We start from the raw sequence: 22,598 nt of genomic DNA on the forward strand, positions 1-22,598 counted from the left end.
GTTTCCAGGTTCTGGCTATTACAAATAATGCTGCTATGAACATAGTTGAACAAATGCTTTTGTCATATGATAGGGCATCTCTTGGGTATATTAGGCTAGAGATTGAGAATTGCTACCTGTTTATGGAAGTTAAACAATAAACCATCTGAAAATGTTCTACGGAAGAAGAATCCTTACTCTCAGTGCTCTTGAGATGCGTTTCTCTGGTTGAGAGGGCTAGCTCCCAAATGTCTCTCTCTAGTGCAATCCCACCAGGCCATCAGCCCTTCTACAGCTGTTTCATGTGATACATTCTCCCACAACTGCCTTCTCTTCAAGCCGCCTGAAAGCTCTAGACAAAGAAAACCATGGCCTAAGAATACAAACCCCGTGGCCGAGTGATGAGCAGTCATCCTGGTCCATGGCCTGAGAACACAGACCCTGAGTGGTGAGCAGTCATCCTGGTCTGCCCTCTGTTGTAGGAACCTGGAAGGAAATGTGGCCTTGAGGAGCTCTGCAGCTGTCTTCACTTACTGCAAATCCCGGGGCCTCTTTGCTGGCATCTCCCTGGAAGGAAGCTGTTTGATTGAAAGGAAAGAGACTAATCGGAAGTAAGTTCGTGCAGAGTGACTTTGAATGATGTTTTTTAAAGTGTGTGATGAGGAGATAATACTTCAAAATTCGTCGTAGTTTAGGAGTTTATGAGTACACTTACATAATCATTTAAATGCAGCAAAACCTTTATTTAAAATTTTAAACATGAAATTAGTATTTCTTGGGACTGGGGAGATGGCACAGCAGTTAAGAGCACTTGTTGCTCTTACAGAGGACCTAGGTTTGGTTTCCAGCACCCACGTGGTGGTTCATAATCATCAACTATAATTCCAGTTCCAAGGAATAAATCCCATTTTCTTACCTTTGAGGGCACCAGTGAGCATGTGGTACACAGAGATACACAGGCAAATACATAAAATATAATAAAATAAGTCAAAAAGTATTATATGCTTGTGAAAATAAAACAGAGAGAAAAAACAAACAAAACATTACATTTTTCTTACTAATATTTTCAACTACCCCCAGTTCCTCCTTAGTATTCTTTTGCCAAATAAGATTACAGTCATGACATGTGTTTATTGTAGCAATGTTGTTTTAGTTTTTTGCAGAGGAGAGGGCCTTGACATTATAATAAGCACATAAATTGATGGCCGGGAAAATTCAACTAGGAAACAGTATGACATTACTAAGCCTTATAGCAAGGACAGCAGATAGTCTTGTGGATTTGTTAGAAGTGCCTCGCTGTGAAGGAGTATTCCTATCACCAGACTGTGGGTTTGTCTTCTTCCATACAAAATAGTAACGAATTTTGATTCAAAAAACCCAATTTGATTTTTAAACTATTTGTTGTTGTCTCAGAGCTTCTTTAATCTTGTGTCTGGATAGTTTTTCCTCCAGTGGATCTGAGAAATCACACCAGCAATACCAGAATCACACGCCCAAGGGAGCCAGGTCCTGGTGGCCCACAGGGCCCTGTCAGTAGGACTAATATTGCAATGAAGGAGTGAATTCCCACACCAGTTTTTCTAAGAGTAAAATATCATACTGCTATCCTACATATAAATCAGAGCTAGTCTGAATGAGGGAAATGAAGGTTTGCAAAAATCTTTATCTTATAGAAGCAAGAGTGATGTGTCTGTCCACTTTCATGAACTTGAAAATGCTTTTAGGAACTCGTCATCGTAGGTGTTTGGCAGTCTTCTTTCTAAAGCTCAGCTAAATCCTAGGTAAACTGCCTCCCATAATCCCTTTAAAGAACTGCAAGTCTTTAAAACTCGCAAGGCAGATTTTTAATTTTGATAAAAAGCAAGCATTTTAAAGAAATCATAAAGCCATGTATAGTAATTATTTTGTAGAAAAGCATGAAGATAAATCTTATGAAAATATGTGTACTTGATGTATTTCCTTATAAATGTGTGTGTTAGTTGGCATGCTCTTTTATGGAGAAAAGTATATATCAATATTTATGTTCATTGATTTAGAAAGTGAGCTTGGGGTGTATCTAAGGATTAGACACAGGGTAAGTCTTGTGGTATCTGACGGATTGCATAAGAGTAATTACCCATTTATGTGACTGTCCTATATTTACCCCCAAAGCACATCTGCATATGTTACAGACATGTTCTTAATTTTGTGTTTACTAGATTTTACTGTCAGGACATTCGAGCTTACGACATTTTGTTTGGAGATGTTCCACAGCCTGCTCAAGCCGAAGATCTTTATGAAATCCTCAATTCCTTTACTGAGAAGTATGAAAATGAAGGGCAGCGCCTCAATCTGAGGAAGGCAGCGCGGGAGCAGAAGAAGGTGCTGTCGAAAGGCTTCCTGTCTGTCTCCATGAGCTTAAGGCGTTTCAGTCTTAGGACCCACGGTCTCTGATATCAAGCTCCCATTGATATACTGAGCTTCCTTTATGATTTCTTTATGTAAAGTCCTCAAAAATGCCCTAAAGTTTTGACATTGTACATATTTTAAGAGTAGTTTGTCTTCTATAATCATATGTCTCTTAAGATGAAGTCTGGTAATGTTAGAGAACCAATACCAGCTGGACCTCTCTTCCCTTGGTCTCCACTTGAGCCCTGTTGTGCAGAGTGAAATTGAAGTATAGAGTTGACGTTATCACCACTTTCTCTGATGACTGTTCCCATGACCATATCTATCACTGGACTTGCAGCCCCTGGTGACCACACACAGATGTCCAAGAAGGAGTGGGCTTAAGTGCAATCATGTACTAGACCACGCATGAATGTCAGAGGGAAGGGGTCTCAAGTGCAAGTACAAACTGGATGAACCCCCAGCCGAGTCTCTCGTCCAGTCCTGTCTATGCACATGAGTTTCTGGGAGCCCAGATAATAAATGGAGAGGATGAAACCTGCTCAGTAAACAGGCTAGAGGCAAAAATCATCCTATTCTCATAAATAAAAGCAGAGTTTTAAAACTTTGTGTATTTCTTCATGTGTCTTCCAGGCTAAGGAATTACCTCCAAAACCATCATCGAGACCACAGCAATCCCTAGCTCCTGTCCAGCCAAATGGCCCCCAGAGTAAGTACTTTACTGCAGCTTAAATATAACATAGTTTGGCAATCTTTAAATATTAAGAAAATGAGTACTATTGTTATATTTCAATATCAAATTGAAGAACTATGAGCATTTAAGAGAAAAGTCAATGTTCAGCTTTTTCTACGCCATAACATAGAGCTTCATATATGAGTTTCTGCTGTAATTCTCTCATTCATAGGATATTGTCTTAAATCTACAATGAAATTTATATTAAAACTTTGAAAATCATATACGGCTTGAGATATAACTCAGCAGTTAATAGCACTTGGTGCTCTTGTAGAGGACCCTCATCTCCACTCCTAAGACCCGCTTCGTGGTTCAGAACCAACTGTAACTCTAGTTCTGTGGCATGGGGCACCCTCTCCAGGTGTCTGTAGACAGTGCCCATGTGTGGTTCACATACACACAGGCAAGCCATTCATATAAATAAAATAAAGATAAAAGAATCTTTAAATGTCTAATTTATTTTGCTGTATATTCCTAGGAGTACAGGGTCTCCATGAAGTGTTTTTAAGCTAGGTGAAATTAGATTTTATAACCATTCAGGTTTCTTCTTGTTGTATCCGTTTTAATTTAAAAAGATTTTTTTAAGGCTTTCATATACGAGCACTGTCTTTATGTCATTTCCACCCCTTCTTATCTCTCTAATTCCTCCTGTGTTTTTCCAACTCCTTTTCAAATTTATAACCTCTTCCTTTTTAGTTTTCTGTTTATATATATACAGACATGCATATGCATATATATGTGCTGCGTCTATGTGCAGTGTTTGCATCCCTTCTATTGTTTCCATCGTCTATCTCTAGAATCACTCCATCCTTTCTTCCATGATGTTCTCTGCACCTTGTTGGCAGGGGTTGCAATGTAGATATATATCGACTAAGATCGAGTACCCAACAGTTAATTGTTGTCTGCATTTTGACCAGTAGTGACAATGTCTGTAATGGTTTCCATCCGCTGCACAAAGAAGCCTTGATGACTAACGAGAGCTATACTTATCTATGGACATAAAGAGAAGTGTTTAGGATACAGTTAAAACTTAGATGGGTTTAGGAAAATGGCAGTAGCAGGGTTTTCTGTAAGGTCTATGACATCATTAGCTATAGGTAGTTGGCTTTCCAGTGCCAGGCATGAATTCCCTCCTACTTAGAAAGGCTTAAATCCAGTTTGATGGCTGTCCGTTGCCACTAGCTGTAAAACTCGGCTATTGCACCACAGGGAATATCTTACCAGGGTGGTCCTTGTTTGAGTTCATAGACTTTATAGAAAGGTAGGACTTAATGCTTTTCTCCCTTGGCAGCTTGCCTAGGAGCTTCCAGTATTCCTCAGGGAAGAAGGTACCAGGTTGATTCCAGCTCAGTTCCACCAAGCCGTGTCCAAAGTGGTGTTTTCAGCAGTAGGATCTTACCTTGAAGTTCTGGGAGACAGCAAAGGGCATAATAGCTGTAATGTAATGTTATTGGAGATTCTTGGGCTCCCCTAACCAACAGATGGAAGAGAGGATTCCCATGCCTAGCATTGGGTGATGGTAGCGAGTCTATAGATGGCTCTTGAAGGGATCATTTTCACCCCAAGTGACGTAACTTCATTTAAACTACAAATATGTATATTTCGTGTATGTGTGTTTGTATGTAACCATGAGAGTATATGTTTCCCTATGGCTTTTTCAAGCATCCTTAGTGCTAAGTACCTTCCTCCTGTCTTCTCTGCATTGCCTTCTTTCCCAAGCCCATTTTCCCATGCCCCCCTCACAGTGCCCTTGGCCTGCTGCCTCCCTCTGCAGCGCTCTTTCTCCTGTGCCCCACTGTCCTCTTTACTTTTCTGCTCTGAGGGCGGGTCTCTCCAGGATCCTAAAAGTCACAAGTAAGGGGAACCATGTGGCGATCGTCTTTCTGGGTGTGGGTTGCCTCATTCAGTGCCATGTTTTCTTGTTTCATCTGTTTCCTTGCAAATTTCATAGTTTCACTTCTTTCCCGGACATATGCCAAAGAGTAATGTCGCTGGCTCATGGTAGCTCTGCTTTTAGCTTCTGCCACGTCTCCACACTGATTTCCATAGTGGCTGTATCAGTTTGTAATTCTGCCAGCAGTGAACAAGGGTTCTCCCTTTCCACGTCTTCTCTAGCCTTTGGTGTCAGTTATTTACATTTCTTGATCTTGGCCATTCTGTCGAGAGTAAGATGAAATATGAAAGTAGTTTTTATTTGCCTTTTCTAATTATTAAGAATGTTGAGTCAGGTGGTGGTGGCGCACGCCTTTAATCCCAGCACCCAGGAAGCAGAGGCAGGTGGATCTCTGTGAGTTTAAGGCCAGCCTGGTCTACAGAGCGAGTTCCACGACAGGCTCAAAAGTTACACAGAGGGCCGGGCGGTGGTGGCGCACGCCTTTAATCCCAGCACTCGGGAGGCAGAGGCAGGCGGATCTCTATGAGTTCGAGGCCAGCCTGGTCTACAGAGCTAGTGCCAGGACGGGCTCCAAAGCTACAGAGAAACCCTGTCTCGAAAAACCAAAAAAAAAAAAAAAGTTACACAGAAACCCCATCTCAAAAAAAAGGGGGGGGGTGTTAAACATTTAAAGATATTTCTTTACCGCTTGTCCATTCTTTTTCTTCTTTTGAAGACTTTTTGTTCTGATCCTTGGCCCACTTTTTAATTGGGTGGTTTGTTACCTTTATTCTCTGTTTTTTTGAGTTCTTTATGTATTCTGGATATTAACCGTCTAGTCTCTCCACTCCTTAGACTTTCTCATGATTGTTTCCTTTGCCGCACAGATGTACTTTAGTTTCATGAGGTCCTATTTGTCCATCGATGACCTTGGTTTCTGGATAAATGTAGTCCCATTCAAGAATCCCTTTTTTACACATTTATCTTGTAGGTTCTGTCTAGTTTTCTTCTATCCGTCTTAGCGTTTCAAGATTCACATTGAGGTCTCTGATGCATTTAAAGTTGATTTTGATGCAGTATCATAGACACTAATCAAATTGCATTTTTCTGCATGCAGGCATCCAGTTTTCACTGCAGTGTTTGTAAGAGAAACTGTCTTTTTTCCAATGTGTATTTTTTTGGCATCTTTGTCAAATGCTAGATAATCATAATTATGTACGCACAAATTCTATTTAGTTCATTGACTTACATGTTGTCCTTTTCCCTGGTTCCATACTGTTTTTATTACTTTATCTCTATAATATAGCTTGGAATCTGGCGTGGTTATACCTCTTTTTTTTTTTTTTTTATCAAGATTACTTTGGCTATCCAGGGTCTTTTGTGGTTCCATATGAACTTTAGGACTTTTTTTTTCTATTTCTGTGAAGAATGTATTTTGTTTGCATTGAATCTCTAAATTGTTTCTGGTAGGATGGTCATTATTTTATCAGTATTAATCCTGCCAGTCTGTGAGTACAAAGGTCTTTCCTGCACATAATGTGTTCATCTATTTCTTTCTTGAGATTTAAAGTTTTCATTGTAGGAGGTCTTTTACCTTCTTGATCAGGTTTATTTCTAGATATTTTAATTATTTTCATCTTATTTGTATTGGTGTCTTGTCTGCATGTGTATGTGTGTATGAAATGTGTGCAGTACACATAGAGAGACCAGAAGAGGGCGTTAGATCCCTGGGATGGGCGTTAATAGGCAGTTGTGAGCTGTCACGTGCGTACTGGGAACCAAATTCAAGTTCTCTGGAATAGCAGGCAGTTTTCTTAACCACTGAGCCATCTTTTGATAGTCTTTTTTCTTTTCTTCTTTTTTTGGTGTGTGTGTGTGTGTGTGTGTGTGTGTGTGTGTGTGTGTGTGTGTGTGTTAGGGCTATTGTTAATAGGAGTGTTTAAATGATCTTCTCAGGATGTTTGTTGCTGGTATCTAAAAAGGAAACTGATTTTGTATCTTACCAGTTTGTGGAAAGTGGTTTTTTTCTAGAAGTTTTCTGGTGGAATTTTGGTGATCTCTTAATGTAAAATTTCAAATCATCTATAAATAGGAATAATTTGACTGATTTTTTTTTCTATTTGAATCACTTTATTTTCCTTCTCTTGTCTTATTACTCTAGCTAGGTTCCGATTGCTATATTGAAAAGAAGTGGGGATAGTGGACAGACCTGTCTCATTCCTAATTTTAATGAGGTTACTTCAAGTTTTTCTTCATTTGGATGATGTTGGCTATGGGTTTGTCATATATAACCTTATTTAGGTTCAGGTATGTACCTTCCTGGTCTACTATTTTTTAGTACTTTTGTTATGAAGACATGATGTTTTATGTCAAGGTCCTATTTTTGAGATGATACTGTGATTCTTTTTGTCTTTAAGTACATTTGTATGATTTATAACATTTATTGACTTAAATATATTGAACTATTCCGGTATCTCAGGGGTAAAGCTAACTTGATTGTTGTGGATGATCTTGTTTTATATAACCCTGTAATTGTTTCACAATTATTTTATTGAGAATTTTTGAGTTTATGTTCATCAGGTATATTGGCCTATCATCTTCTTTGGTGCTGTATCTTTATTTAGTTTGAGTATCATAGTAATACTTGCTTTACAGAAGGAGTTTGGAAGTGCTCGTCTGTTTCTGTTGTCTTGAACAATTTAAGAAGTATTGGTTATAGATCTTTTTTGAAAGTCTGATAGACTTCTGTTGTGAATCCATCTGGCCTGAGCTTTTTCCCCCAACAAGCAAAAGGCTTTTCATTAATATTTTGGGCTCCTTATTTGCTATGTGTTTGTTTAGAATGTTGATCTCTTCTTGGTTTAGTTTAGGTAGTTTGGATGAATCCTCAGCAGAGCAGGGCTCAAAGAGCATCCACAGAGGCGGTGCATACTAAGACTGTTTTATCTGGGAGGGTTAGGGAAAGACACTCACATACTCTCTTGATGGTTTCCTTCAGACACTGTCTTTATTCTTCTTTTGGTTATCTATTCTTTATTCTTATGGTGATTTCCTTCTCTCATTCTTGATGTTTTCCTTCTAACTCATTTAATACTCTCATTTTTTGATGTTTTCCTTCTAACTCGTTTTAACTGTATCTTTATTCTTTCCCTTACACCTTATATACCCCAGCAAAATCTGTCAGGCAACATAAAAATTACAGTGTTTTTCAGGTAAATGATTACAATGAATACAAGTTTTTTAAAAAAGCATGTTTTACCTATCCCTTACATAACTAAAATTTTTACATATCACAAGCAAAAACAAATTATCTCAAGAACCCACAAATATTCATGCCCAAGCAACTTGTTAAAGATTAACAGTGTGTAGTCAAGCAAGATATTCTTTTACTGGCAAGCTGCCTTTTGCCATTACAAAGAAAGGGCCAATCACTCTATTACTTATCTTGAGAGGTAATCATAGAAGGAATCTTAAATCACCAATGTAAAAAGAATCAGTCAGCTCTACTTCAAATCTTTATGGTACATACCCACTCATCAATAGTTTTTTATATTGGGAGATTGAGGGTAAAAATGGGTATAAGAAGTTAATCATCACCCTTGATCACCAGGAAAGTACATCTGTTAGTAATATTGGGTTGCTTTGTGTTTGTTCCCTGACCTTAACAATTTCCTCTTTCAACTATGTGCCTTCCTAAAAGACATTTTAGATTGTCTTTTTAGGTTTTTCACCTCAAAGATATTTGACAAAAACATCTAGTCTAACTTTAAGTTATTTTCAAAGCTTTGTTTCAGCTATGATGCCCTCTGAAACCTGTGAACATTAGGGTTAACAGAATTTAAACTAGCTGGGTTACTGGGACTCAGTTATTTGTCTTAACCATTAACCTGAGCCATAGTCTATACAGCTCCTCGATAGAAACTCGTGAGCTCTAGCTGTGTGGCGCTTCCTTGTTTTATTTTTTACCATCAAAACTCTATATAAACTGTTATTATTGATTAGCCTGTATAGCTTAAAAAGAAATCGTCTTCATAATAACCCACAGGTAAAAACGCTCAGTAGATTATTTCCATGAGATAAGCACACTGCATTACAAGCAGTGAGGGTCTCTTCACACCCATTCATCCATGTCAGATGCCAGAGAAATGTAACAGCTGCAGCAGCAAACATGTAAAGGCACAGCAGAAGCAAGAGGTCTCAGGGCGTAGTCTATTTAAGACTCACACATGGGGATTCAGCTCCTGCTGGGCTGACACCTGCTGCTCCTTTAACACGGCATGAGCATTTGTCCATTTTTAAATTTTTCTAACTTAATGAATTCTGGATTTTTAGAGTATTTCCATATAATCTGAATTTCTCTGATGTCTATGGCAATACTTCACTGTTCATCTCTGATTTTATTAATTTGGGTTATCTCTTCCTTTTGATTAATTGGAACTAGGGCTTATCAATCATATTTATCTTCTCAAAGAGTCAATCTTAGATTTATTGATTCTTTGTATTATGTTCTTCGTTTCTGTTTCATTTATTTATACTCTGATTTTGTTGTTGTTTTTGTTTGGTTGGTTTGGTTTGGAGTTTTGAGACAGGGTTTCTCTGTGTAGCCCCATCTGTGCTGGAACTCACTTTGTAGACAAGGCTGGCCTTGAACGCACAGATCTGAAGGCGAATTTAATTAATCCAGGCCAGTGGGTACAAGAAGACAATTTTAATATAAAAGCACACTCACACACCCGGAGTTCAGCGATCCACCGTACACCGGAAACAGGAAGGGCTCCAGTCTGGCGTTCCAATTCATTAGTAAAAACATTCGCCCGAGGCTGTCCCGCCCCAAAAGGCGGGGTCTCTCTACACAGATCTGCCTGCCTCTGCACACACACACCCAATATAGATATAGATGGAAGTTTCTATCCCGCCTGGTCCTGTAGCTTTCAGTCCCAAAGGAACACACAGAGGCTTATATGAATTATAAACGATTTGTCCTATTAGTTCAGGCTTATTATTAACTAGCTCTTACAACTTAAATTAACTCATAATTCTTATCTATGTTTAGCCATATGGCTTGGTACCTTTTATCAATGAGACATTTTCATCTTCCTCTGTGCCTGGCTGACTACTGTGTCTCTCTGCCTTTCCTCTTCTCAGAATTCTCCTAGTCTGGTTGCCCTGCCTATATTGCCTGCCTGGTTATTGGCCAATCAGCATTTTATTAAGCCAATATGAGAGAAAAATCTTTACAGTGTACAAGAGCATTATCCCACAGTACCTGACTGTGAAAATTAAAGGAGTAGGTCACTACTGCCTGGCTTATGCTTTGGTTTTTAATATTTCTTTTAAACAGAGGCTTTCTGCCTCAACTGCTTACTTCCAAATAACTGACATAAAGGCTTAATATTATTTATAAATGCTCAGCCAATAGCTCAGGTTTATTACTAACTAGCTCTTACATTTTAAGTTAACCTATATTTCTTATTTATGTTCTGCCATGTGGCGGTACCTTTATTAGCATGGCATGTTCATCTTCTGCTCTCTCTACATCTTGCTGGCAATTCCTCTGAGTCTGCTCTTCTCCATTATCCTGAGTTTGGTCACGCCATTTATACTTCCTGCCAGGCTATTGACCAGGAGCAGATGTGTCTCACTGTCATGAAAAACCTTAGGTTATTAAATATATTAAATCCATATCCTGTAGGCCTTTGAAGTATTTGAAGACCATCTATCTAATTATCTCTGTGTGACCTTGAAAATATACTTAACATGATTATGAGTTTGACTGTTATAGGTGACTGTGAGTCTGTATTTTTAAATTGTATATTACATTTTTAAATGAGCTGCATAAACATAATACCTTAAACAAGAGTAGAAATATACATACAATATAGCAAAAATAACTTTAAATTTGTATCAATAAGCTAAAAACTATACCCATGCCAAATATTAGTAGATTAATAGTTGGTTTTTGAATTAAAATAGGTTCAATAATCTACCATTTTATTTCATCATTCCTATGTCATATTCCCCCCCCCCCATCTTTTTGATGCAAGATTCCTGAATTTAATTTTCTTTGTTCAGCTTTTTTTCTGACTATTACCAATAATAGCTTGTAACCAACCACCTTAAATGATTACAAACATTCATAATTTATTTTTGGAAATGTGGGCATAGTTCTCTAGACTACTAACTGTTGATTGGGGACAGTGGTAATCTTTGGGGGACCCTAAGAATATTAGGATTATGGTCAAGTCCTGACTGGATAATACCATGAGGCCGGGTCATCTCAACTAGACACCTTGAAGCTGTTCTGGATGAAGAACTCAGAGGAAACTACAACAGAAGCACTCTGAAACGTTAAATCATGTGGACCAGTTGTTTTGATTGGAAATTTTGGGGGCATCTTCCTTGGTCAAACCTGAATTTTCATAACTCAAAGTGAATCTAGAGCCTCTCATTTCCTGTGGAAATAAAAGCAGAACCTCTTTCCCAAAGTAACGTATCTTTTGACTTCAATTTTGACGTCAAGATTTTTTAAAATATATAGATTTGTTTAATATAGTAAGGTCTCTCAGCAGGTGAAAAATTTAAAAACAACACAATATACATAATCCAGACTCTTTATGTATTTCCCGTCTTTTCGTGTCTTATTATATTTTTATACTCTATTTCTTATTTAAGAATGTTCTCTATTCTTTTTCTTTTCTCTCCCAAGTCTATGTATATTTTTAAACACACTGAAGCCCATTTAGAGGCTTTTTGTTTTTTTGCTTTTTTTTCTGAATCTCTCTTTAATGTATAACCACATGAGTCTTTAAACTGCTAAGCCCCATTCTTTGGTTTGTAAGAGCTTAGCTTCGTGGCAGCAGTACCAGTGGGAGCCATCTCAACTCTGGTGAGTTTCTGGATCCATGCCACCATAGAGTAGCATGCCACCCACTGCTCATAAACTTCATTCAAGTTTGTAACATGCACTCTTAAAAGACCCTCATGGTTTTTGCTACCAACACTGAGTCAGGAAGGTGTCTCTTAAAGGAGCCATGCCTCTGCTTGCCACCAGCAAACAGAGCTCACCCAAGAAAATTCTGCTGCTAACAAGTTTTGCTTGATTCCATTCTTGTGTGTCTAACATCCTTTTTTATTTTTTAAAGCTTTCTCAGGTTCTTTGTGAAAATTCTTGTCCCACATTGGGACAAGAGGCTTTCTGTCCTGACCACTTGCTCCCAAATAACTGACACAAAGGCTTAATATCATTTATAAATGCTCAGCCAATAGCTCAGGCTTATTACTAACTAGCTCTTATATTTTCAGTTAGCCCATATTCCTTATTGAAGCTCTGCCATGTGGTGGTACCATTATTAGCATGGCATGTTCATCTTCTGCTCCTTCTGTGTATGACTAGCAACTCCTCTGATTCTACCCTTCTCCTTCCTATCATCTTTAGTTTCATTATCCCATCTATACTTCCTGCTTTGCTACTGGCCAATCTGCATTTTATTAAGCCAAATTTTAGTGACAAATCTTTACAGTGTAAAAGAGTATTATTTCATAGCAATTTCTTGTTATCTTTTGTGTTTAGGTTTGGTTTATTCTTGCTTCTCCAAATTCTTGAGTAATCTATTTTAATTTTTTCTGATACTTTAATGTAGGTGTGTAGAGCTATAAATTTTCCTCTTAGAGCTGCTTTTGTTTTTTTATTGTTTATTGTCTTAAATTTTTAATTAAGATATAATCACATAATTACCCCCTCTTCATTTCCTCCTTGCCCCCAATCCCTTTCAAGTTTATGAGTCCTTATTCTTTCATCATTATTTTTATATATACAAATGAATATGGAAATGAAACCTGCTTAGGCTGCTTATCTCTGTGGAAGACTAATTCTCCTTCAGCACCCACTAATTGTCTATAGCTCTTTAGATAGAGGTGGAGCCCCATGTCATTTTCCCCATCTAAATTGGCATTTCTACTGGTGTTTTCATTTTTCTGGTCTTTTTTTTTTTTAAACAGCCATATTTTTGAGATTTTGTGGGTATGGCTTCCCTATAATATCTAGAAGGCAATCTTGCAGCAGATATCTTGGTTATCCTGGCACTTGCAATCTTTCCACCTCTTCCACAGTGCTGTCTGAGTCTTAGGGGGGCAGGAGATGTATTGTAAATATGTCATTAAGTGCTAAGCATACCACAGTTCCTTTTTCTCTGCATTTGGACAAATTATGGATTTCTGTTGTGGTCTTCTACAGTGAAAAGAAGCTTCTTTGATGAAGAATGAGAACGATACTTGTCTGTGGGCATAAGGATAAATATTTAGAATGCAGTTAGGGATTATACTCATTTAGTAAAGTGACAGTAGTAGGTTCTCCCCTGAGGTCTATATCCTCACAAGCCACTTGGTTTACAATGCCAGCCATGAATTTCTTCTTATTCAGTAGATCTCAAGTCCAATTAGACAGCTGTTGTTACCACTAAGACATTTATCTTGCCACACTGATTGGTGTTGAAGTTCATAGGCTTGGAACTGCTTTTAATGTGTTCTGGAGGCATTTTTTGTGTTGTGTTTTCATTTTTATTTAGTTCCAGGATTTTTAAATTTTCTTTCTTATTTTTGTCTTTGACTGCATTTATCATTAAGTAATGTGCAGTTTAATTTCCATGAGTTTGTGTATTTATTGAATGTTTGTTTGCTATTGTTTTTAAGGTTTATTGTCTAGTGGTCAGGTAGGATACAGGGTGTTATTTTATTTTTTTTTAACTTAAGATTTGTTTTATGTCCCAGTAACTGTCTACTTTAAAGAAGCCTTCATGCATTGCTACACAGAAAGTATATTTTTTGGTGCTTAGGTTGAATATCCTGTACATCTCTGTTAAGTCCATTTGATATTTGGTAATATTAATTCTGATGTTTCTCTGCTTATTGTTTGTCCAGATAGCTTGTTTTGTTTTGTTTTTTGAAAAAATTTGGTATTGCTATCACCTACTATTAATGAGTTGGAGTTAATCTGTGTTTTTAGTTCCACCATTTATGCCTTATGAAACTGGATATGCCAGAATTTAAGTGTGCATGTGTGTGTGTGTGTGTGTGTGTGTGTGTGTGTGTGTTTACTTGTTTATTTTAGGATGGCAATGTCTTCTGAGTTAATTATGCCCAGATTAGAATGAAGTGTCCTTTTTCTCTTCTAATTAATTTGTTTAGAGTTTATTCTGTCAGAGATTAGGATAGTGGCCCCCTACTTGCTTCCTGACCCCATTTGCTTGGCATTGTGTCTTCAATCTTTTCTCTTTAAAGCAGTACCTATCTTTGAAGGTAAGATAAGTTTCTTATACACAGACCAATGGGTTTTTCTCCCTTAATCTATTCACTAACTTGTGTCTTTTGATTGGAAGTTGAGGCCGTTAGTGTGTAAAGTTACTGTTGAAAGGTGTGTGTTTGTTGCTCTCATGTTACTGTTTCTGATTTTCCCTGTTTGTGTACTTAGCCCTGTTTTGTATCTCAGGAATTTTAGCTTCATTTGTTTTCTTTCTGTAGTGTCCTGGCTATTCTTATTCCTCTCTTCAACCCAAGATATTGCTCCCCATTTTTATATTCTCTGTTGGGCTGATTTGGTGGACATTAATTCTTTTAGTCTGTTTAGATCATGAAATGATTTTCTTTTTCTTTTGAAATGTGGTAAATAGTTTTGCAGGATATAGTAGTCTAGGTTGGGATCCACAAAGTTTGAAAAACCAACTGTTATTTTCATGGGGTTTCCTGTATATGTGACTTATGGTTTGTCTCTTACAGCTTTCAGTACCTTTTTTGTTCTTTATACTTAGTGTTTAGCTAGAATATGCTGTGGGACTTTTTTTTTCTGCCCCTGTCTATGCTTTCTATTTGTACAGATGTTATTTCATGTCATTCAGTAAAATTTTTGGTTTGTCTTCTCATTTAGATTTCTGTCCTGATACAGTAGAATCATGGTTTTTCCATTTCCATTTCAGAGTTGAGGAAACCTTAGTTGGTATATGTAATCTACCCAAAGTTATTTCTAGTCAGTTTCTTCAAGTAGTTTCTCCTGGGATACCTATATCACCTTCCTTTTCTATGAACTCCACGGTGTGCCTGTGTCCTCAGAGTGCATGAGGCTTCAGGAGCCTATGAAGAGAAGTGGTTTATGAGACACAGTTTCCAGGCCTCTAGTTCATGGAGGAATTCTCAGAGCCAGCCCAGTTGAGAGCATGGAAATATTGTTTAAAGGTTGAAAGCGGGTGCTGTACATTCCCTCTACTAGGAAAGGCCGATTGATTCTCTTTAATCAACCATAGTGAGATTCAGATCACTGTGGTTTATAGTCTGTAATTCAAAAGGAGAAATGCAATTATTTAATTTAAATAATTGGTATTATAATGTGTTGTCAGCATACATCATGTGAATGTTTAAATCCATCCTAATCTTCAGATATCTAGGAGAAGCTGTACAGTGGCTCATCTAAGGGATGTCTGAAATTATCTTAAGGGTTAAACAAAAAAGAATGTTTGGAGATCCTCTGTGGGGCTGCAACCTTTCTTGCTAAAGTGTTCTATGGTTGCTTCTGGAAGAGATGTGGATGGGTCAGTATCAGGCCCTTCTGCTACTTTGCCTTGTCCATAGCCTTTTGTGGGGGTGTTTAGGCATCCCTCAGCTTACAGCCTGGCCCAATTGTTTAAACCTTTAGCAAGGTCAGGATTTGATGGCTTTGTGTGTTTTATATCCTATAATAAGCTTTTAAATCTTCCCCTATTTATTTTTATTTTAACAGGTAATGGAAATGGATATAAGCTATATCCTGAGCTTTCTAGCTATCGTGAGAAAACTGGTAAGTAAAACTATATTGCTTAAAAATGGTTTGTAAACACCCTACAATCACAAAATTTCCAGTTAATTTGATGGGTTATGGAAAATTCTAGAAAAATGTTCAAGACTCTAAATTGTAGATATTCTTTAGTGACAAGTCATATGTCTTTGTTCTCTGGAAGGCCTTGAGAGACCAGTGGAGACTGCAGGAACCAGCATTGCCATTTGCAACCCATGATTTTCTAGTAAAAATATTTCTCAACTTGTTTTTCTTAAATACTCCCTAGAAATTTTTTCTTGAAAGGATTAAGCACTTAAAAAAAAATGAATCGAACACACATTGAGGCCAAAGATGAAACAGTCATTAATTTAGTGTCCTAAACTTTTGCCACTAAAGTCATCAAATTATGTGTTACTGAATTTATAAACTATTGAGGAATTGGCCATTTTGTGTGAGGATAAGTAATATTGTCAAAAAAGCAGGTAATGAAAATGTTAAATATTATCATATACATGAAAGCATTTTCAGTGTCTTTTTTGGTGAACCTTTTAGCTTTTCCTGGCTCATGCTTCCTGCTGTGATCCCATGGCCATGGTTCTGGTCTAAGTCGGTGCACATAAGCAACACACTCATGGAAGCCAGCAGACAGCTTGCAGTAGTCAATCTCCTTCTATCATGTGGATCCTTGGGCTCTATCTCTGTCTTCCATCTTAGAAAGGAGAGGATTCTATTCTGCAGTGTGGGTTCTGACACCCATTAGAAAACCCAAAATTAAATCCGAACTGCTCAGTTTCTATCTCTACAACCCATACTTCAGCTGCTTTCCTAACATACTTACAGCCCAACGTCATTTTCTTGTTCTAGGCAATTTGAATCAGCCAATAGAGGTAACAGCACTCTACTCTTTCGAGGGGCAACAGCCAGGAGATTTGAATTTTCAAGCCGGAGACAGAATCACAGTTATATCAAAGACTGACTCGCATTTTGACTGGTGGGAAGGAAAACTTCGAGGCCAAACTGGAATTTTTCCAGCCAACTATGTAACTATGAATTAAGGTTCATGCTATTTTGTTATTTGATAATTGCTCAGAAATATTTCTACACGGGCAGAATTCATTTATTTGCATTAATCTGTTTAAACACTTCTTTGCTCTGCCAATGTTTTATCCAGTGATAGATTTTTCTCTACCTATAAATAAATGGTTAAATTAACTTGTCGCTAAGCTCTTTGTATTAATTTAATCACATAAACCATTCTACAGTTGTCATCAGCGATTTTTATGGTCATGTCTTTCATGCTCATCAGAGCCTGCTTACCCTTGAGTATTCTAATTCCTCACTGCCACGGTTTCAGTGCAAACCAAGCATGGCTGGGGAGCGCTGCTCACCTTTCTATGAACATGGGTCAACCTCTGGACATCTAGGTAGGGTAGAGGTTTGTCCTTTTCATTTAACAAGGTTTTAGTAATTAAACAAGCTTGTGAACTTAAAGAATAGGAGGCTCCCATGGAGTAGAGGGGCCTCAGAGCCTCGGGAAGAAAGTCTGTATCTGTTTCCCACCCTGCCAATGTTTTGCTTTCCATTGTCTTCCAAGACAAACCATAGAAACTTGGCTTTCTGTGCCCCACGAAATATCTTAGAAACTAGAACTTCTTTTTCTCCAAGCAGATCTTCATGCTTAGAAACCATAACCATCCCGTAGTCCTCTGTCTTTCCGTCTTGGAACTAACTATAAAGAAATTCTCTAATGTGCTTTGCCTACTAAATCATAAGACCCACATGAGGCACAGGCGAGGAATGTCATCAGGTGGTGGCCCTTTGCCAGCGCAGTTATGCACAGCTGACCATTCTTCACGGAACCTAAGTATAAATCAGTCTCGAGACTCCCATAAAAGATGTCCAGTAAAATGATAATCAAATATATTTCATTCACTCCTCCCCTGTTAACCTGTCTTTAGAGGATGAGTAGCATGATGACGTTGTATAGCTGGCAGAAAATGGATCACTTCCTTTTCTCCTCTGAAGTGAGCAAGACCAAATCACCTTGCATAGCGCTGGAAGCATTTGTCCTGTACAAGGACTTACATAGTGTGGTTAACTTGTAAGCCTCATGACTGATCTTAAACAATTTACCCAACCTCTATGCCTCAGTTTCCCCACTTTTCATGATTACATAAAATGCTTAGAACATTGTTGATCATGTAAAGAAATCATTAAACCTTAGCAAGTAATGTTGCATTTCCTTATATGACAAAGAACTCTGCCTTTTCTACTTTCCTATGGAATGTCCATATAACTGAGACACACTACATGCAAAGAAGCCTTCTTTTGAGCTTCCTGTGTGTTCAGATGCTGAGGCGGCTCCCTGGCACAGACACAGCACAGTGTTCAGGATGCCTTCTAATGCTGATTCTCTCAGCCCTGTCTTCCTCCTAGAGTTCATCCTCTGAGTGCGTTCTTCTCAGACACCTGCCCAACCCTCTCAGGGCACAGAGTGCCAGACCACTGTCCCATCTGCTGAGCCCTGTCTGAGAAACCCAGATCCCAAAAGATTTGTGTTGTCTGGGGAGCGGTCTCTCAAAGCTACAAGGGTGTTTGTACTCTCTCTAACAGGTCAAGTGAACATATGGACAGATAAACCCGAGGGCTGGTCCACAGGTATTTTCAGACCACCTATTTTGTTGAAGAAAAACTGAATGAAGCTAACCTAGTAAAGAAAAAGAACAATGAAGTCCTAAGTCAAAGCTAAGGAGCTGCAGTATGCTTTGACACTGAGAAATACTATAAAGAAGGTTATTGGTAGCACATAGAAGCAGGTGTAGCTCCATCAAAGGTGGCTTGGGAGGCCCATGCATGTGTATGTGGCCTAAAGACTCAAAGAGTAAGCGAACTCTGAAGGATTCAGATGTCTTGTACAACGTGGTGACTGACTGTACTTGGTGATGATGCGTCCTGTTCTTGAAAATTACTCAAGCCATCGATTTTAAGTCTTTTCACCCCATGTTGTATACTGTAAGTAGATTTAATTATGCCACAATGTTTACATTTTCTCAGACATGATATGAAGACATCAATTTTACTTTTCAACTAAAATAGATGTTTAGAAAGAACCTTTAGGTAAAATTAGAATATACTGGATATATGAAAAGATTTTCTAAGCAGAAGAAACAAAGAGTATTTTAGCTAGAGAGATTGTGAAAGCGGAAGGAAGGATTGTTGCACCTAGGAGTACAGAGACCCATGGAGGAGGTTTTCATTCTGTATATCTGTATTTTTATGACAGGGGAATACCCTTGTCCTACAACTATAGATGGGCAATGAGAAACAAAGGCTGTGAATATGGTCCAGATAGATGTTTTAGAGGTTTGTATGTTAACAGAATGGTTTGCAGGATAAAAGGCCATCAATAAGTTGGCTGTGGTCATAAACAGATGGAAGTCGAGAAAGCAGGATCTACCCAGCAAATAAGGTTTGTGCTCCATACAGAGTAAGTCATCGCAGGGAGAAGTGGGGTAAGCTTGGTAAAACTAGAAAAGAGGCCAAAGGAAGATGAGGTTTTTCTTTTTTTTTCCCATGTTATTTTAGGGATCCCATCCAAGGAGAGTTGTGGGTTTGTAATGACGTGGAAAGATCTGAAGTCAGTACTAGAATCTGGAAACATCTCCTATGTAGTTCATGATTAAAAACAGGGAGATTTGTTGAGGCTACACCTGTGCTCGACGTTCGTCAGAAATAGAAAGGAACAGAAGACAAACGTTGGCTCAGTTCTGAATGCACGAGCCATGATGTGGGTGACTCAGCAGTTTCCTGAGTCACCGTGGGCAACCCAAGCAGAGCCCCAGTGGGCAATCTCCTGAGTTGGCACTGGCAGAGGCTCTGAGGCAGGTACAGAGTCTGGGGCCAACTTCCATGCTTACACTCATAGGAAGGAATGAAAAGATTCTTAGGCTAAATCCTGCTGGCAGAATCAGCAAGTGGAACTATGTAATTGTTAAAGCTTTTGCTATAATCTCATGAACGCTTGTTTGATTTTTATGCTTGGTCCTTGAAAAGTGTGAAAGAACTCTAATTGGCCTAAAGCTTTAGGAACTGTGCCGACTATTCATTTTAGTGCCAAAGGGTATTCATTCCCCAACTGTATGCCACAAAAAAATTTAAAATAGCTTATGTTATGTTTCAAACTGTTGACTTTAATTTATACAGTCTTCTGCCAAGAATTAGCTAATGAATGCCAACCAGACAGACTCCCCCAAGCTTAGATCAGTAGCTCTGGGATTTACCTTAGGAACCTGGTTACTAAATGAGCTCAGTGAAGTTGGTACAGTTATCGGCTCAGTGATAAACATACCAAAGCATATCTGTTAAATTTGGGGGTTAATTAATAATTTGCAAAGATATTCCATATTACTGAAATAAAGAAATGTCAGAGAGTGAAACAGTAGAAATAAGTCATTTAATCACACTTTAAAAGTATATATTTAAAAAGAAACCATACATTCAACTGATAACAGGGCTGCATCTGCCCAGTCTGTACAGGAGACATCAGCTGTAAATGTACACTTTTAAATAAGAAAAATTCTTCACACTTAGAAATATGTTTAATAAGCCCTAGCAAACAAATATAGATCCGTTCTTACTGCTGTGATCCTGGGAGAGGGAGAGAGGAGACAAAGCCACTGTCCAGGGAGCACCAACTTCACCAGCTACATAGCTAGCCAAGGGTGATGGGCAGTGTGGTACCCATTGCCTTCCTGATAAGGGCATACATGCTGGCGAAGGCCAGAGCACCAGAGAGTCACAGCAGCTGACTGTAGCTCTGTCAACCCACAGGACATGAATCTATCATACTAAGGAGACACATAGGTCCTTTATTAGGTCTGCGGGTCCCAAGTCGTTGCTGTCTAGAAGGGTGTTAGAGCTCCCTAGAAATGGTTATAGCCTTATCCTCTGAGGTGCTGCCCCTTCTCCCAGCAGACACAAATGGAAACAGAGGCCAGACGTAGGACCCAGGGCTCAGCTCCTATGGCCACCTGTGTGGCATCAATTACATGTCCTACAGATAGTTCTCTTAGTCTGGACACCTGTGTGTCATCAAGTATACATCCTACAGACATTTCTCTTGGTCTGTGCAGAATTAGCCCTGCTTTTCAGTGCAGAGCATAAACACCTCATGGTGGTCTCATGCAAGAGTGTCAGGCAGGACACCTGTCACTGAAATGAAACCTGATCTACCAGACTGGAATTCTGGAGTCTTTGGGTTTCTAAGAGGATGGCCCTGGCTTCAGACCTAAAGCCTAGTAGTCTGGAAAATGTCTTAGCGTTTCCTTCAGAGAAGAGGTCATAATTTTAGATGTAGTGCTCAAAAAAGGCATACGGAAAGTAGAATTGTTGGTAAAATAAGAACACGATAAAAGGTGAAGATCCCGTGCTCTGATGAGTTTTGTTTCGCAGTGTGTTTTGCTTTGGTTGTTGACCACTTGACACACGCTAGCCATTTGAGAAGAGGGAACCTCCGCTGAGAAATTGCGCCCCCACCAGGCTTACCAGTAAACAAGACTCTGGAGACTTTTTCTTCATAATGATTGATGTGGGAGGCTCCAGCCTACCACTCTGTGTTGTGTTACCACTGGGCAAGTGGTCTTAGATGGTATAAGAAAGCAGGCTGAGCCACCAATGGAGAACGAACCAGTAAGTGGCATTCTTCCGGTTTCTGCTTCAGTTCCTGCTTCCAGGTTCCTGCTTTGAGTTTCTGTCCCTGCTTCCCTTCATAATATGAGCTGTAAATTAAAATAAACCTTTCTCCCCCTAAGCTGCTTCCAGTCATTGTGGGTTTTTTTGTTTGTTTGTTTGTTTGTTTGTTTGTTTGTTTTTTCGAGACAGGGTTTCTCTGTGGTTTTGGAGCCTGTGTGGGTTTTTTTTTTATAATATTTTATTGAGCTATACATTTTCCCCATTCTCTACCTTCCTCTCGTCTCCCCTTCTACCTTCCCCACTGCCCCTTCAAACTCCCAGTTTACTCAAGTGAGCTTGTTTTTTTCTCCTTGTGTGGCAAATCCCTGTATATCTCTCTTAGGGTCCTTCTTGTTGTCTAGTTTCTCTGGAGTTGTAGGCTGGTTATCCTTTGCTTTATGTCTAATAACCACTTATGAATGAGCACATATTATATTTGTCTTTCTGGGTCTGGGTTACCTCACTCAGTATGCTTTCCTTCTAGTTCCAGCTGTTTGCCTGCAAATTTTCTTGTTTTTTTATTGATTAAATTGAACTATACATTTTTCTCTGCTCTCCTCCCTGCCTTTCCCCTCTCCTTCAACCCTCTCCCAAATCCCCACACTCCCAATTTACTCAGGAGATCTTGTCTTTTTTTACTATCCATGTAGATTAGATTTATGTATGTCTCTCTTAGGGTCCTCTTTGTTGTCTAGGTTCTCTGGGATTGTGATTTCTTGGCTGGTTTTCTTTGCTTTATGTTTAAAAACTACTTATGAGTGAGTACATGTGATATTTGTCTTTCAATGTGTGGGTTACCTAACTCAAAATGATGTTTTCTAGCTCCATCCATTTGCCTGCAAAATTCAAGATGTCATTATTTTTTTCTGCTGTGTAGTACTACTCCATTGTGTAAATGTACCACATCTTCCATATCCATTCTTCGGTCAAAGGGCATTTATTTAGGTTGTTTCCAGGTTCTGGCTATGACGAACAATGTTGCTATGACCATAGTTGAACACGGATCCTTGTGACACAATTGAGCATCCTTTGGATATATACCCCAAAGTGGTATTGCTGGGTCTTGAGGAAGGTTCTTTTTTAATTTTCTGAGA

At 38.7% G+C, this 22,598-nt stretch overlaps 1 protein-coding gene across 2 annotated transcripts in view; it reads left to right on the forward strand.

Moving 5' to 3' along the window:
• The window catches only part of Sh3yl1 (SH3 and SYLF domain containing 1), a 38,175-nt gene extending 21,193 nt beyond the window's left edge, over positions 1-16,982 (forward strand). For both annotated transcript variants that reach the window (XM_005360663.3, XM_026785875.1), the window contains 5 exons: positions 462-590; positions 2,178-2,340; positions 3,001-3,076; positions 15,739-15,795; positions 16,639-16,982. In XM_005360663.3, coding sequence (XP_005360720.1) covers positions 462-590; positions 2,178-2,340; positions 3,001-3,076; positions 15,739-15,795; positions 16,639-16,829 — 616 coding nt within the window. In that variant the 3' untranslated portion in view covers positions 16,830-16,982. The remainder of the gene's footprint in view (positions 1-461; positions 591-2,177; positions 2,341-3,000; positions 3,077-15,738; positions 15,796-16,638) is intronic.
• Positions 16,983-22,598: the final 5,616 nt, after the last annotated feature.

The sequence above is a fragment of the Microtus ochrogaster genome, linkage group LG3 (assembly GCF_000317375.1).
Source record: "Microtus ochrogaster isolate Prairie Vole_2 linkage group LG3, MicOch1.0, whole genome shotgun sequence".
NCBI classification, from domain to species: domain Eukaryota; kingdom Metazoa; phylum Chordata; class Mammalia; order Rodentia; family Cricetidae; genus Microtus; species Microtus ochrogaster.